This window comes from Pseudophryne corroboree, chromosome 5, assembly GCF_028390025.1.
Source record: "Pseudophryne corroboree isolate aPseCor3 chromosome 5, aPseCor3.hap2, whole genome shotgun sequence".
NCBI lineage: Eukaryota > Metazoa > Chordata > Amphibia > Anura > Myobatrachidae > Pseudophryne > Pseudophryne corroboree.
Genome location: NC_086448.1, coordinates 13,103,683 through 13,121,204, shown reverse-complemented (window position 1 = coordinate 13,121,204; position 17,522 = coordinate 13,103,683). Strand labels below are relative to the sequence as shown.

At 51.7% G+C, this 17,522-nt stretch overlaps 1 protein-coding gene across 1 annotated transcript in view; it reads right to left on the bottom strand.

The window, feature by feature from the left end:
• LOC134927092 (cytochrome P450 2C31-like) overlaps positions 1-17,522 on the bottom strand; it is a 218,087-nt gene that overhangs the window by 15,384 nt on the left and 185,181 nt on the right. The window contains exon 7 of the mRNA XM_063921095.1: positions 8,876-9,017. Coding sequence (XP_063777165.1) covers positions 8,876-9,017 — 142 coding nt within the window. The remainder of the gene's footprint in view (positions 1-8,875; positions 9,018-17,522) is intronic.

Genomic DNA, 17,522 nt, shown 5'->3' with positions numbered 1-17,522 from the left:
TCCCATCTCCACCAATTCTCCTCACAGGACACACAGAGCTCCCATCTCCCCCAATTCTCCTCACAGGACACACAGAGCTCCCATCTCCCCCAATTCTCCTCACAGGACACACAGAGCTCCCGTCTCCCCCAATTCTCCTCACAGGACACACAGAGCTCCCATCTCCACCAATTCTTTCTCCTCACAGGACACACAGAGCTCCCATCTCCCCAATTCTCCTCACAGGACACACACAGCACCCATCTCCCCCAATTCTCCTCACAGGACACACAGAGCTCCCGTATCCCCAAATTCTCCTCACAGGACACACAGAGCTCCCATCTCCCCAATTCTCCTCACAGGACACACAGAGCTCCCATCTCCCCCAATTCTCCTCACAGGACACACAGAGCTCCCATCTCCCCCAATTCTCCTCACAGGACACACAGAGCTCCCGTCTCCCCCAATTCTCCTCACAGGACACACAGAGCTCCCATCTGCCCCAATTCTCACAGGACACACAGAGCTCCCATCTCCACCAATTCTCCTCACAGGACACACAGAGCTCCCATCTCCCCCAATTCTCCTCACAGGACACACAGAGCTCCCATCTCCCCCAATTCTCCTCACAGGACACACAGAGCTCCCGTCTCCTCCAATTCTCCTCACAGGACACACAGAGCTCCCATCTCCCCCAATTCTCCTCACAGGACACACAGAGCTCCCATCTCCCCAAATTCTCCTCATAGGACACACAGAGCTCCCATCTCCCCCAATTCTCCTCACAGGACACACAGAGCTCCCACCTCCCCCAATTCTCCTCACAGGACACACAGAGCTCCCATCTCCTCCAATTCTCCTCACAGGACACACAGAGCTCCCATCTCCCCCAATTCTCCTCACAGGACACACAGAGCTCCCATCTCCCCCAATTCTCCTCACAGGACACACAGAGCTCTCATCTCCCCCAATTCTCCTCACAGGACACACAGAGCTCCCGTCTCCCCCAATTCTCCTCACAGGACACACAGAGCTCCCGTCTCCCCCAATTCTCACAGGACACACAGAGCTCCCGTCTCCCCCAATTCTCCTCACAGGACACACAGAGCTCCCATCTCCACCAATTCTCCTCACAGGACACACAGAGCTCCCGTCTCCCCCAATTCTCCTCACAGGACACACAGAGCTCCAGTCTCCCCCAATCCTCCTCACAGGACACACAGAGCTCCCGTCTCCACCAATTCTCCTCACAGGACACACAGAGCTCCAGTCTCCCCCAATCCTCCTCACAGGACACACAGAGCTCCCGTCTCCACCAATTCTCCTCCCAGGACACACAGAGCTCCCGTCTCCCCCAATTCTCACAGGACACACAGAGCTCCCATCTCCCACAATTCTCCTCACAGGACACACAGAGCTTCTATCTCCACCAATTCTCCTCACAGGACACACAGATCTCCCGTCTCCCCCAATTCTCCTCACAGGACACGCAGAGCTCCCATCTCCCACAATTCTCCTCACAGGACACACAGAGCTCCCATCTCCACCAATTCTCCTCACAGGACACACAGAGCTCCCATCTCCCACAATTCTCCTCACAGGACACACAGAGCTCCCATCTCCACCAATTCTCCTCACAGGACACACAGAGCTCCCATCTCCCCCAATTCTCCTCACAGGACACACAGAGCTCCCATCTCCCCCAATTCTCCTCACAGGACACACAGAGCTCCCATCTCCCCCAATTCTCCTCACAGGACACACAGAGCTTCTATCTCCACCAATTCTCCTCACAGGACACACAGAGCTCCCATCTCCCCCAATTCTCCTCACAGGACACACAGAGCTCCCATCTCCACCAATTCTCCTCACAGGACACACAGAGCTCCCATCTCCCCCAATTCTCCTCACAGGACACACAGAGCTCCCATCTCCCCCAATTCTCCTCACAGGATACACAGAGCTCCCGTCTCCCCTAATTCTCCTCACAGGACACACAGAGCTCCCATCTCCACCAATTCTTTCTCCTCACAGGACACACAGAGCTCCCATCTCCCCAATTCTCCTCACAGGACACACACAGCACCCATCTCCCCCAATTCTCCTCACAGGACACACAGAGCTCCCGTCTCCCCCAATTCTCCTCACAGGACACACAGAGCTCCCATCTCCCCAATTCTCCTCACAGGACACACAGAGCTCCCATCTCACCCAATTCTCCTCACAGGACACACAGAGCTCCCATCTCCCCCAATTCTCCTTACAGGACACACAGAGCTCCCATCTCCCACAATTCTCCTCACAGGACACACAGAGCTCCCATCTCCACCAATTCTCCTCACAGGACACACAGAGTTCCCATCTCCCCCAATTCTCCTCACAGAACACACAGAGCTCCCATCTCCCCCAATTCTCCTCACAGGACACACAGAGCTCCCGTCTCCCCCAATTCTCCTCACAGGACACACAGAGCTTCTATCTCCACCAATTCTCCTCACAGGACACACAGATCTCCCATCTCCCCCAATTCTCCTCACAGGACACACAGAGCTTCTATCTCCCCCAATTCTCCTCACAGGACACACAGAGCTTCTTTCTCCACCAATTCTCCTCACAGGACACACAGATCTCCCATCTCCCCCAATTCTCCTCACAGGACACACAGAGCTCCCATCTCCCACAATTCTCCTCACAGGACACACAGAGCTCCCATCTCCACCAATTCTCCTCACAGGACACACAGAGCTCCCATCTCCCCCAATTCTCCTCACAGGACACACAGAGCTCCCATCTCCCCCAATTCTCCTCACAGGACACACAGAGCTCCCATCTCCCCCAATTCTCCGCACAGGACACACAGAGCTTCTATCTCCACCAATTCTCCTCACAGGACACACAGAGCTCCCATCTCCCCCAATTCTCCTCACAGGACACACAGAGCTCCCATATCCACCAATTCTCCTCACAGGACACACAGAGCTCCCATCTCCCCCAATTCTCCTCACAGGAGACACAGAGCTCCCATCTCCCCAATTCTCCTCACAGGACACACAGATCTCCCCTCTCCCCCAATTCTCCTCACAGGACACACAGAGCTCCCGTCTCCCCCAATTCTCCTCACAGGACACACAGAGCTCCCATCTCCCCCAATTCTCCTCACAGGACACACAGAGCTCCCGTCTCCCCCAATTCTCCTCACAGGACACACAGAGCTCCCATCTCCACCAATTCTTTCTCCTCACTGGACACACAGAGCTCCCTTCTCCCCAATTCTCCTCACAGGACACACAGAGCACCCATCTCCCCCAATTCTCCTCACAGGACACACAGAGCTCCCGTCTCCCCCAATTCTCCTCACAGGACACACAGAGCTCCCATCTCCCCCAATTCTCCTCACAGGACACACAGAGCTCCCGTCTCCCCCAATTCTCCTCACAGGACACACAGAGCTCCCATCTCCACCAATTCTTTCTCCTCACAGGACACACAGAGCTCCCATCTCCCCAGTTCTCCTCACAGGACACACAGAGCACCCATCTCCCCCAATTCTCCTCACAGGACACACAGAGCTCCCATCTCCCCCAATTCTCCTCACAGGACACACAGAGCTCCCGTCTCCCCCAATTCTCCTCACAGGACACACAGAGCTTCTATCTCCACCAATTCTCCTTACAGGACACACTGATCTCCCATCTCCCCCAATTCTCCTCACAGGACACACAGAGCTTCTATCTCCACCAATTCTCCTCACAGGACACACAGATCTCCCATCTCCCCCAATTCTCCTCACAGGACACACAGAGCTCCCATCTCCACCAATTCTCCTCACAGGACACACAGAGCTCCCATCTCCCCCAATTCTCCTCACAGGACACACAGAGCTCCCATCTCCCCCAATTCTCCTCACAGGACACACAGAGCTCCCGTCTCCCCCAATTCTCCTCACAGGACACACAGAGCTCCCATCTCCACCAATTCTTTCTCCTCACAGGACACACAGAGCTCCCATCTCCCCAATTCTCCTCACAGGACACACACAGCACCCATCTCCCCCAATTCTCCTCACAGGACACACAGAGCTCCCGTATCCCCAAATTCTCCTCACAGGACACACAGAGCTCCCATCTCCCCAATTCTCCTCACAGGACACACAGAGCTCCCATCTCCCCCAATTCTCCTCACAGGACACACAGAGCTCCCATCTCCCCCAATTCTCCTCACAGGACACACAGAGCTCCCGTCTCCCCCAATTCTCCTCACAGGACACACAGAGCTCCCATCTGCCCCAATTCTCACAGGACACACAGAGCTCCCATCTCCACCAATTCTCCTCACAGGACACACAGAGCTCCCATCTCCCCCAATTCTCCTCACAGGACACACAGAGCTCCCATCTCCCCCAATTCTCCTCACAGGACACACAGAGCTCCCGTCTCCTCCAATTCTCCTCACAGGACACACAGAGCTCCCATCTCCCCCAATTCTCCTCACAGGACACACAGAGCTCCCATCTCCCCAAATTCTCCTCATAGGACACACAGAGCTCCCATCTCCCCCAATTCTCCTCACAGGACACACAGAGCTCCCACCTCCCCCAATTCTCCTCACAGGACACACAGAGCTCCCATCTCCTCCAATTCTCCTCACAGGACACACAGAGCTCCCATCTCCCCCAATTCTCCTCACAGGACACACAGAGCTCCCATCTCCCCCAATTCTCCTCACAGGACACACAGAGCTCTCATCTCCCCCAATTCTCCTCACAGGACACACAGAGCTCCCGTCTCCCCCAATTCTCCTCACAGGACACACAGAGCTCCCGTCTCCCCCAATTCTCACAGGACACACAGAGCTCCCATCTCCCCCAATTCTTCTCACAGGACACACAGAGCTCCCATCTCCAACAATTCTCCTCACAGGATACACAGAGCTCCCGTATCCCCCAATTCTCTTAACAGGACACACAGAGCTCCCGTCTCACCCAATTCTCCTCACAGGATACACAGAGCTCCCGTCTCCCCCAATTCTCCTCACAGGACACACAGAGCTCCCATCTCCACCAATTCTCCTCACAGGACACACAGAGCTCCCGTCTCCCCCAATTCTCCTCACAGGACACACAGAGCTCCAGTCTCCCCCAATCCTCCTCACAGGACACACAGAGCTCCCGTCTCCACCAATTCTCCTCACAGGACACACAGAGCTCCAGTCTCCCCCAATCCTCCTCACAGGACACACAGAGCTCCCGTCTCCACCAATTCTCCTCCCAGGACACACAGAGCTCCCGTCTCCCCCAATTCTCACAGGACACACAGAGCTCCCATCTCCCACAATTCTCCTCACAGGACACACAGAGCTTCTATCTCCACCAATTCTCCTCACAGGACACACAGATCTCCCGTCTCCCCCAATTCTCCTCACAGGACACGCAGAGCTCCCATCTCCCACAATTCTCCTCACAGGACACACAGAGCTCCCATCTCCACCAATTCTCCTCACAGGACACACAGAGCTCCCATCTCCCACAATTCTCCTCACAGGACACACAGAGCTCCCATCTCCACCAATTCTCCTCACAGGACACACAGAGCTCCCATCTCCCCCAATTCTCCTCACAGGACACACAGAGCTCCCATCTCCCCCAATTCTCCTCACAGGACACACAGAGCTCCCATCTCCCCCAATTCTCCTCACAGGACACACAGAGCTTCTATCTCCACCAATTCTCCTCACAGGACACACTGATCTCCCATCTCCCCCAATTCTCCTCACAGGACACACAGAGCTTCTATCTCCACCAATTCTCCTCACAGGACACACAGATCTCCCTTCTCCCCAATTCTCCTCACAGGACACACAGAGCACCCATCTCCCCCAATTCTCCTCACAGGACACACAGAGCTCCCGTCTCCCCCAATTCTCCTCACAGGACACACAGAGCTCCCATCTCCCCCAATTCTCCTCACAGGACACACAGAGCTCCCGTCTCCCCCAATTCTCCTCACAGGACACACAGAGCTTCTATCTCCACCAATTCTCCTCACAGGACACACAGATCTCCCATCTCCCCCAATTCTCCTCACAGGACACACAGAGCTTCTATCTCCCCCAATTCTCCTCACAGGACACACAGAGCTTCTTTCTCCACCAATTCTCCTCACAGGACACACAGATCTCCCATCTCCCCCAATTCTCCTCACAGGACACACAGAGCTCCCATCTCCCACAATTCTCCTCACAGGACACACAGAGCTCCCATCTCCACCAATTCTCCTCACAGGACACACAGAGCTCCCATCTCCCCCAATTCTCCTCACAGGACACACAGAGCTCCCATCTCCCCCAATTCTCCTCACAGGACACACAGAGCTCCCATCTCCCCCAATTCTCCGCACAGGACACACAGAGCTTCTATCTCCACCAATTCTCCTCACAGGACACACAGAGCTCCCATCTCCCCCAATTCTCCTCACAGGACACACAGAGCTCCCATATCCACCAATTCTCCTCACAGGACACACAGAGCTCCCATCTCCCCCAATTCTCCTCACAGGAGACACAGAGCTCCCATCTCCCCAATTCTCCTCACAGGACACACAGATCTCCCCTCTCCCCCAATTCTCCTCACAGGACACACAGAGCTCCCGTCTCCCCCAATTCTCCTCACAGGACACACAGAGCTCCCATCTCCCCCAATTCTCCTCACAGGACACACAGAGCTCCCGTCTCCCCCAATTCTCCTCACAGGACACACAGAGCTCCCATCTCCACCAATTCTTTCTCCTCACTGGACACACAGAGCTCCCTTCTCCCCAATTCTCCTCACAGGACACACAGAGCACCCATCTCCCCCAATTCTCCTCACAGGACACACAGAGCTCCCGTCTCCCCCAATTCTCCTCACAGGACACACAGAGCTCCCATCTCCCCCAATTCTCCTCACAGGACACACAGAGCTCCCGTCTCCCCCAATTCTCCTCACAGGACACACAGAGCTCCCATCTCCACCAATTCTTTCTCCTCACAGGACACACAGAGCTCCCATCTCCCCAGTTCTCCTCACAGGACACACAGAGCACCCATCTCCCCCAATTCTCCTCACAGGACACACAGAGCTCCCATCTCCCCCAATTCTCCTCACAGGACACACAGAGCTCCCGTCTCCCCCAATTCTCCTCACAGGACACACAGAGCTTCTATCTCCACCAATTCTCCTTACAGGACACACTGATCTCCCATCTCCCCCAATTCTCCTCACAGGACACACAGAGCTTCTATCTCCACCAATTCTCCTCACAGGACACACAGATCTCCCATCTCCCCCAATTCTCCTCACAGGACACACAGAGCTCCCATCTCCCACAATTCTCCTCACAGGACACACAGAGCTCCCATCTCCACCAATTCTCCTCACAGGACACACAGAGCTCCCATCTCCCCCAATTCTCCTCACAGGACACACAGAGCTCCCATCTCCCCCAATTCTCCTCACAGGACACACAGAGCTCCCATCTCCCCCAATTCTCCTCACAGGACACACAGAGCTTCTATCTCCACCAATTCTCCTCACAGGACACACAGAGCTCCCATCTCCCCCAATTCTCCTCACAGGACACACAGAGCTCCCATCTCCACCAATTCTCCTCACAGGACACACAGAGCTCCCATCTCCACCAATTCTCCTCACAGGACACACAGAGCTCCCATCTCCCCCAATTCTCCTCACAGGACACACAGAGCTCCCATCTCCCCCAATTCTCCTCACAGGACACACAGAGCTCCCATCTCCCCCAATTCTCCTCACAGGACACACAGAGCTCCCGTCTCCCCCAATTCTCCTCACAGGACACACAGAGCTCCCATCTCCCCCAATTCTCCTCACAGGACACACAGAGCTCCCGTCTCCCCCAATTCTCCTCACAGGACACACAGAGCTCCCATCTCCACCAATTCTTTCTCCTCACTGGACACACAGAGCTCCCATCTCCCCAATTCTCCTCACAGGACACACAGAGCACCCATCTCCCCCAATTCTCCTCACAGGACACACAGAGCTCCCGTCTCCCCCAATTCTCCTCACAGGACACACAGAGCTCCCATCTCCCCAATTCTCCTCACAGGACACACAGAGCTCCCATCTCCCCCAATTCTCCTCACAGGACACACAGAGCTCCCATCTCCCCCAATTCTCCTCACAGGACACACAGAGCTCCCGTCTCCCCCAACTCTCCTCACAGGACACACAGAGCTCCCATCTCCCCCAATTCTCCTCACAGGACACACAGAACTCTCATCTGCTCCATTTGCTATGTAATGTTACTAATATTGGGCCTAATTGAGTAAGGATTGCAAATTATGCAAATTAGCAGAATTTGCACTCCTTTTGCTAGCATGCTGTGGGCCACCCATCACAGGGCAAGGTCGCCCAGCATGCTGACTGCCGCCTCCCCCCCCCCCCCCCCACTTCAACAAGCAGAAATTGCAAATGCATCGCAATTTCTGCTTGTTAGCAGAAATAGAAGATGCCTCCTGCTGGCGCAGCTTATCTGCGCCCACAGGAGACCCACCGCTATGTTCCCAATTGCAGCGGCTCTGTGTGACATCATGCAGCTGCCGCGATCATTACCCCGTTCTCGCCGCACCAAGCCCCGTTCGCATTTCACCGCCCCCGCAATGCTCTGTCTCCGCCCTGGAAACGGAGCATTGTCTCCCCTGCACGCCTCTGCCTGATTAACAGGCAAAGATAATCACATTTTCTGCAGCCCCCTCACAGAAAGTGCGGGTGCATGCACCTGTGGGGCGACCGTAATAATTCCGGTTAGATCGTGATTTGCGATCCAACCTGAATTAGCCCCATTATGTAAAATGGCACCAGAATAAGTTACATCGGTCTCACCTGCTGAAAATGCCATAAATGCTGGTCTTGTCCAGAACTGCCCCTTGTCATCGAGAAAGTGCCCCGGGTTGAACTCATTGGGGGTCTCCCACTGGGTGGGGTCAGATAGCACTGATGAAATGAATGGGGACACTGTTGTTCCCTATATAGAAGATGAGAAATCCAGTTACATAAACTAAAGGAAAACTGTGTTTTAAAGTAAATCATTAGGGTAAGTTAGGTGAAAGATGCTATTATACTATTATAAATATCACTTATTACACACTGACGTTTCCTGTGTGATATGTAGTATACTGTCATGTAACCGCACCACATTGATGTATCACACTAGTAACGCTGGTATCAGTCTCTAATACTATAACAGCCATGTTTCCCTTAATACCTGACATCCTCACCGGTACTCGGGTGCCGCCAGGACTACTGTGTGACTAGAAATGGCTAATCTACGCTTAATATTATCAAACGATATACGGGACACAAAAGTAAGTTGCATACTGAAACAATCACAAAGAACCAACGCAGAGGTTCAATAAAATTATAGGGAATGAGAATAAATGTAAAATCCTCTGACAAGAGGTTCTGCAGTAGTATTACAAACAATAATGATAACTTTACTGTCATACACCCCATAAAATGGGGTCACCCCTAAAGTTAGTTAAGTCGCCCCTGTCCCCCGTCTATTGATATATAGGGGAGGGGTGTGCTACATAGGTGACTGCAGCCCCTGTAAGTAAGGTGCTGTCCCGCTCAGCCCTAAAGCTGCATACACTCTCTGTACAGCGCAGTGGAATATGTGTGCGCTATATAAATAACTGGTAATAAAATAATCTAAAGCTGATTAATTGCATAGACCGTTGTATTGTTATAATACTGCTCATTCTAATAAAGGGCGTGATGTACCAACCTGTTGCGCCACACATCACGCCGACATTAATGGCATATGTACTAACATGTAATTAGTGTTGCAAAGGGCAGCTGCTGTGATCAGAGCTGGACTTCCCGATGCGCTGCGGCTGCTGGACTTCTGAGTCTATGACCTGGGAGTTCAACTGCGCATGTGCAGACCAGTGGCGGCCGTGGGGATGCTGGGAGGCTTCCGTGACGGAACCTTCTCCACATCGCATTGCGGAAGAATACCCATAGGCATCTTTAGGGTAACCTCAGCAAAAGCTGGTATTACCCTACACCAGGAATTCTCAACCTTATCCTCAGGTTTTAGTTATATTAATACCTCAGTTATTTTGATATAAACATCTGAAGCCTGGAGATCACTAACACCTGCACTGTTAGTGTGCCCTGAGGACAGCGGTTGGGAATTCTCACCCTATGCAGCGGAGACCCGGTGGACGGGGGTAAGTACATATGAAAATGCAGTAAAACCCCCCAAAACTGGATTTTTACAGCATTTTCACTTTAGTACATCCCGCCCTAATTGAGAATCTATTTTCAAAGAAAAACTGTTGTTGGTCAATCAGCGATATTCAATTGATTATCGCGCCTGATCACCCGTCTAAAGTGACGAGAGATCATTGTGGCGATATTCAATTGTTTCTGGTTCTTGGGCTGCTCGAGCCCATAGAGGTCGAGTTTAGCCACGCAAGGCAGCTAAACCTGACCAAAGTGCTGGGTGCGATCACAAAAAGTGCAGTTTGACCATCCAAATGGGTGACTTTTCACTGACAGTCATAGTTTCCGAATGGAGCTCCATCTGGGCGCCATCTAGTGGCTGCCAACGATTAAACATTTGAATTCCGCCCAATATGTCTGAGGGGAGAGTTTACTTAAATGTGTACTTCTCTGATAATACCCCAAACCTGGTCATAGTAAGAACGCCACACCCAGTCTCATGTTCCGGCACCTACTTAGGGGTATTACATTACTTTAGTAGGGGAACCCCACCACTGTAAAGTGATGTCAACCACTGAATTATCCAGACAAATAACAGCTAAAAATAGAACGGATAAGGTAGAAGATTTTCTAGATGCAAGGGCTAATATAGAGGTCAGAAACACCCCAGGGTCAGGGCAGGCAGCAAAAGATCAAGGAATGAGAAAAAATCAAACACCAAGAAACAGCAGAGAACGGACGAGGAGCGCAGCACAACTGATGAGGAGCGCACCACAACTGATGAGGAACTGATGAGGAGCACAGCACAACTGATGAGGAACTGATGAGGAGCACAGCACAACTGATGAGGAACTGATGAGGAGCGCAGCACAACTGATGAGGAACTGATGAGGAGCACAGCACAACTGATGAGGAACTGATGAGGAGCACAGCACAACTGATGAGGAGCGCAGCACAACTGATGAGGAACTGATGAGGAGCACAGCACAACTGATGAGGAACTGATGAGGAGCACAGCACAACTGATGAGGAACTGATGAGGAGTGCAGCACAACTGATGAGGAACTGATGAGGAGCACAGCACAACTGATGAGGAGCGCACCACAACTGATGAGGAACTGATGAGGAGCACAGCACAACTGATGAGGAGCGCACCACAACTGATGAGGAACTGATGAGGAGTGCAGCACAACTGATGAGGAACTGATGAGGAGCACAGCACAACTGAAGAAGAACTGATGAGGAACACAGCACAACTGATGAGGAACTGATGAGGAGCACAGCACAACTGAAGAAGAACTGATGAGGAACACTGCACAACTGATGAGGAACTGATGAGGAGCACACCACAACTGATGAGGAGCGCACCACAACTGATGAGGAACTGATGAGGAGCACAGCACAACTGATGAGGAGCGCACCACAACTGATGAGGAACTGATGAGGAGCACAGCACAACTGATGAGGAGCACACCACAACTGATGAGGAACTGATGAGGAGTGCAGCACAACTGATGAGGAACTGATGAGGAGCACAGCACAACTGAAGAAGAACTGATGAGGAACACAGCACAACTGATGAGGAACTGATGAGGAGCACAGCACAACTAAAGAGAACAGATGAGGAGCACAGCACAACTGATGAGGAACTGATGAGGAGCACAGCACCACTGAAGAAGAACTGATGAGGAGCACAGCACAACTAAAGAGAACTGATGAGGAGCGCACCACAACTGATGAGGAACTGATGAGGAGCACAGCACAACTGAAGAGGAACTGATGAGGAGCACAGCACAACTGAAGAGGAACTGATGAGGAGCACAGCACAACTGAAGAAGAACTGATGAGGAACACAGCACAACTGAAGAGGAACTGATGAGGAGCACAGCACAACTGAAGAGGAACTGATGAGGAGCACAGCACAACTGAAGAGGAACTGATGAGGAGTGCAGCACAACTGAAGAGGAACTGATGAGGAACACAGCACAACTGATGAGGAACTGATGAGGAGCACAGCACAACTGATGAGGAACTGATGAGGAGCACAGCACAACTGATGAGGAGCTGATGAGGAGCACAACACAACTGAAGAGGAACTGATGAGGAGCACAGCACAACTGAAGAGGAACTGATGAGGAGCACAGCACAACTGATGAGGAGCTGATGAGGAGCACAACACAACTGAAGAGGAACTGATGAGGAGCACAGCACAACTGAAGAGGAACTGATGAGGAGCACAGCACAACTGAAGAGGAACTGATGAGGAGCACAGCACAACTGAAGAGGAACTGATGAGGAGCTGACCCTTACTGACCGATAGGGAAATGGCAAGCAGCTATACACGGGGTGGCCAAATTACTCTGACCACCAGATAATGGTGATGTACTCTGTATAAGAACGGAAAGGTGAAGGTATGCAGAGACTAATGAAAATAATGGCTAAATGTGGAATAATTGTTGCCATTCACAGCAGCGTTGTGATCAATAGTAACATGGCCAGTAATGCGGCCAGCAGGCAAATACCTAGGTCTGGCCCAAGGCCTGAGGTGTAAACGGCTACTGGATGCTCGAGCAGAATGGAGCATGTGCAGGCATCCTCACTCCCACAGACGGGCAGCAGCGCATTACGGATAATCTGAGTCAGTGAACATGTCAATAGCAGTATGCAGCTCCTTACATCATATAGGCTACAGAAGCAGGAGACCTGTCCAAGTCTCTGTTTGCTAGGGCTGCAGCTGCGGGGGTGACTCTTCATCCCAGAAGAGGACTGAGAGGACTAGTAGTTTCAAACAATTGACTGTGAAACAAACATTTGCACGAGGAGCCGAGTATGACAGCGCCATCCTGTTGCACAGTGGATCACTGAAGCATTGATGGCTAGGTTACCATTAGATCTGCAGTTAATATCTGAGATCAGTGCCTCTGGTTTTAGACAATTAGTTGAGGTCTCGGTGTTATGCAAGCTACTGAAACCATTGGAAATTGTAACCATTGAAGTCAGTTCAGACGCCGCCAGCCTCGTGTGATTCCCTTAATAAATCTATTATAATACCGCTGTAGTGCATCAGAACCACAAGTCACAGATCAGAGTGAATTCAGAGGTTTATACAAGGATGATGTACTGCCCCCTGAATGCCATTGTCTGTTACTCAGGCAGAGGCAGAAGGCGGACTATGTGACATCACACATCTGCACATGCGCAGAACGGGTCCTGCATCTGCGCAGATTCCCAATAATCAGGAATCTGCATGGGCATGTGAAACGGCATACTGTATACTGCAGAATCAGACCCTGGGGTATATTTACTAAGCTCCCGATTTTGACCGAGATGCCGTTTTTTCTTCAAAGTGTCATCTCGGTTAATCTCGGTCATTTACTAAACACTAATCACGGCAGTGATGAGGGCATTCGTAATTTTTTGCTAGTTCAGGTAAAAAATTACGAATGAATACACCATCGGTCAAATTACGCCTGTTTAGATATGAATCTCGGTCATTTACTAAGAAGTGCAAAGCAAAAAAACACAAAACACTGCCGTGAAAAATTACAACTCGTAAAAAAGTCCTAAAAAAAACAGACCTGCTTTTTTTTTCCGTGATTTGAGATGCATGCAGGGATCCATGAGATCCGTGCATGTATATCAGTGGGAAGGGGTGGGAAAGTGCTTATTTTTGCCAAAAAAATTGCGTGGGGTCCCCCCTCCTAAGCATAACCAGCCTCGGGCTCTTTGAGCCGATCCTGGTTGCAGAAATATGGGGAAAAAAATGACAGGGGTTCCCCCATATTTAAGCAACCAGCATCGGGCTCTGCGCCTGGTCCTGGTCCCAAAAATACGGGGGACAAAAAGAGTAGGGGTCCCCCGTATTTTTAAAACCAGCACCGGGCTCCACTAGCTGGACAGATAATGGCACAGCCGGGGGTCACTTTTATACAGTGCCCTGCGGCCGTGGCATCAAAAATCCAACTAGTCACCCCTGGCCGGGGTACCCTGGGGGAGTGGGGACCCCTTCAATCAAGGGGTCCCCCCCCCAGCCACCCAAGGGCCAGGGGTGAAGCCCGAGGCTGTCCCCCCCCATCCAATGGGCTGCGGATGGGGAGGCTGATAGCCATTTGTGATAATGAAAAGATATTGTTTTTAGTAGCAGTACTACAAGTACCTGCAAGCCTCCCCCGCATGCTGGTACTTGGAGAACCACAAGTACCAGCATGCGGCAGAAAAACGGGCCCGCTGGTACCTGTAGTACTACCACTAAAAAAATACCCAAAAAAACACAAGACACACACACCGTGAAAGTATAATTTTATTACATACATACACACATACATACATACTTAGTTACTTACCTTATGTTCTCACGCAGGTCGGTCCTCTTCTCCAGTAGAATCCAAGGGTACCTGTTGAAGAAATTCTACTCACCAGATCCATGGGTCCAGGCTCCTCGGCAAATCCAGGGTTAATCCACGTACTTGAATAAATAAAAAAAAACGGTGTCCCGACCACGAACTGAAAGGGGACCCATGTTTGCACATGGGTCACCTTCCCACGAATGCCAGAAACCCACTTTGACTTCTGTCTAAGTGGGTTTCTTCAGCCAATCAGGGAGTGCCACGTTGTAGCACTCTCCTGATCAGCTGTGTGCTGCTGTCCTCACTGACAGGCGGCACACGGCAGTGTTACAATGTAGCGCCTATGCGCTCCATTGTAACCAATGCTGGGAACTTTCTGCTCAGCGGTGACGTCACTTTAGGTCAACCGCAGGGCAGAAAGTTCCCATCATTGGTTACAATGTAGCGCATAGGCGCTACATTGTAACACTGCCGTGTGCTGCCTGTCAGTGAGGACAGGAGCACACAGCTGATCAGGAGAGTGCTACAACGTGGCACTCCCTGATTGGCTGAAGAAACCCACTTAGTCAGAAGGCAAAGTGGGTTTCTGGCATTCGTGGAAAGGTGACCCATGTGCAAACATGGGTCACCTTTCAGTTCGAGGTCGGGCAACCCTTTTTTTGTTTTATTCAAGTACGTGGATTATCCCTGGATTTGCCGAGGAGCCTGGACCACTGGATCTGGTGAGTAGAATTTCTTCAACAGGTAGCCCTTGGATTCTACTGGAGAAGAGGACCGACCTGCGTGAGAACATAAGGTAAGTATGTATGTATGTATGTGTGTATGTATGTAATAAAATTATACTTTCACGGTGTGTGTGTCTTGTGTTTTTTTGGGTATTTTTTTAGTGGTAGTACTACAGGTACCAGCGGGCCCGTTTTTCCGCCGCATGCTGGTACTTGTGGTTCTCCAAGTACCAGCATGCGGGGGAGGCTTGCTGGGACTTATAGTACTGCTACTAAAAACAATATCTTTTCATTATCACAAATGGCTATCAGCCTCCCCATCCGCAGCCCATTGGATGGGGGGGGACAGCCTCGGGCTTCACCCCTGGCCCTTGGGTGGCTGGGGGGGGGGACCCCTTGATTGAAGGGGTCCCCACTCCCCCAGGGTACCCCGGCCAGGGGTGACTAGTTGGATTTTTGATGCCACGGCCGCAGGGCACTGTATAAAAGTGACCCCCGGCTGTGGCATTATCTGTCCAGCTAGTGGAGCCCGGTGCTGGTTTTAAAAATACGGGGGACCCCTACTCTTTTTGTCCCCCGTATTTTTGGAACCAGGACCAGGCGCAGAGCCCGATGCTGGTTGCTTAAATATGGGGGAACCCCTGTCAATTTTGTCCCCATATTTCTGCAACCAGGATCGGCTCAAAGAGCCCGAGGCTGGTTATGCTTAGGAGGGGGGACCCCACGCATTTTTTTTTGGGGATTTTACATTGTTTAATTAAAAAAAAAAAAAATAAGAACCCCAGCACGGATCACACAGATCCGGCCGAGATTGATTGTAAAAAAAAACGGCAGTGTTTTGCTAATCACTGCCGTAAAAATAGGTAAAAAAAAACGAATGACATCGACATCGGAAGAAAAGAAAAACCCGAATACGACAGCTTAGTAAATCCATCGTAATCAATTCAAAAAGTTGCAGTTTTACACTGTCGATGTCATTCGTGATTGAACTTTGACCTTTTTTCGGAAATTACGAATCTTAGTAAATTTACCCCCCTGTGTCAGGCAATACAGATTTCCACAGACATGGCAAAAGATAGAAACCACGTATAACAACAGCAAGAAAGCGGATGAGCGGAGTCTTGAGTAACAAAGAAATTATATCAGGAGTGGCAGATTGTATCAGGCACAGTGCTGCAAGTATGGCGGTACGGGGCGGTACGGCGTACCTGTAAGAAAATCCCAGCAGGTACGCCGTACCGCCGGGCCGCCACCTTGCAGACAACGGGTGTTGGAGAGAGGAGAGCGCAGCATTCGCCCCTCCTCTCCGGCCTACCCGAGTCCCCTGAGTCCGGCAGCGGTGGCGGCGTGCACTGAGCCAGTTCATGAGCTAATCAGAGCTCGCGGACCGGCAGCCAATCAGGAGCCACTGCTGCCGGACCGCAAGCCCTGATTGGCTCGCAGACCGGCGCCAGTTCTAATATACAGGAGACCGGACTGAGGGCAGGAGAGGGGCAGGAGTGGCGCGTGCTGCACTCTCCTCTCCCCAGCAGCAGCAGCAGACAGTGCCAGCCCCAGGCAGCAGCAACAACGGTGAGTGGCACTGTGGGGGCATATCTAGCACTCTGGGGGAATGTGTATCTGGCACTGCGGGGGCATACCTTGCACTGTAATCGGCAAATCTGGCACTGCGGGGGCATATCTGACACTGTGGGGGCATATCTGACACTGTGGGGGCATGTGTATCTGGCACTGTGGGGGCATGTATGGCACTACTGGGGGAATATGTGTATCTAGCACCGTGGGACATTTGTGCATCTGGCACTGTAGGAGCATATATGGCATGGTGGGGTAAAAAAGTGTATTTGGCCCCCCATATGTGTATCACTCCCCCATTTTCATTGGCCATGCCCCATGTGGCAATGGTGAGGGGCAGGACTATATATCAGTGACCAGCATGGTGAGGGGCAGGACTATATATCAGTGACCAGCATGGTGAGGGGCAGGACTATATATCAGTGACCAGTATGGTGAGGGGCAGGACTATATATCAGTGACCAGCATGGTGAGGGGCAGGACTATATATCAGTGACCAGCATGGTGAGGGGCAGGACTATATATCAGTGACCAGCATGGTGAGGGGCAGGACTATATAGCAGTGACCAGCATGGTGAGGGGCAGGACTATATAGCAGTGACCAGCATGGAGAGGGGCAGGACTATATATCAGTGACCAGCATGGAGAGGGGCA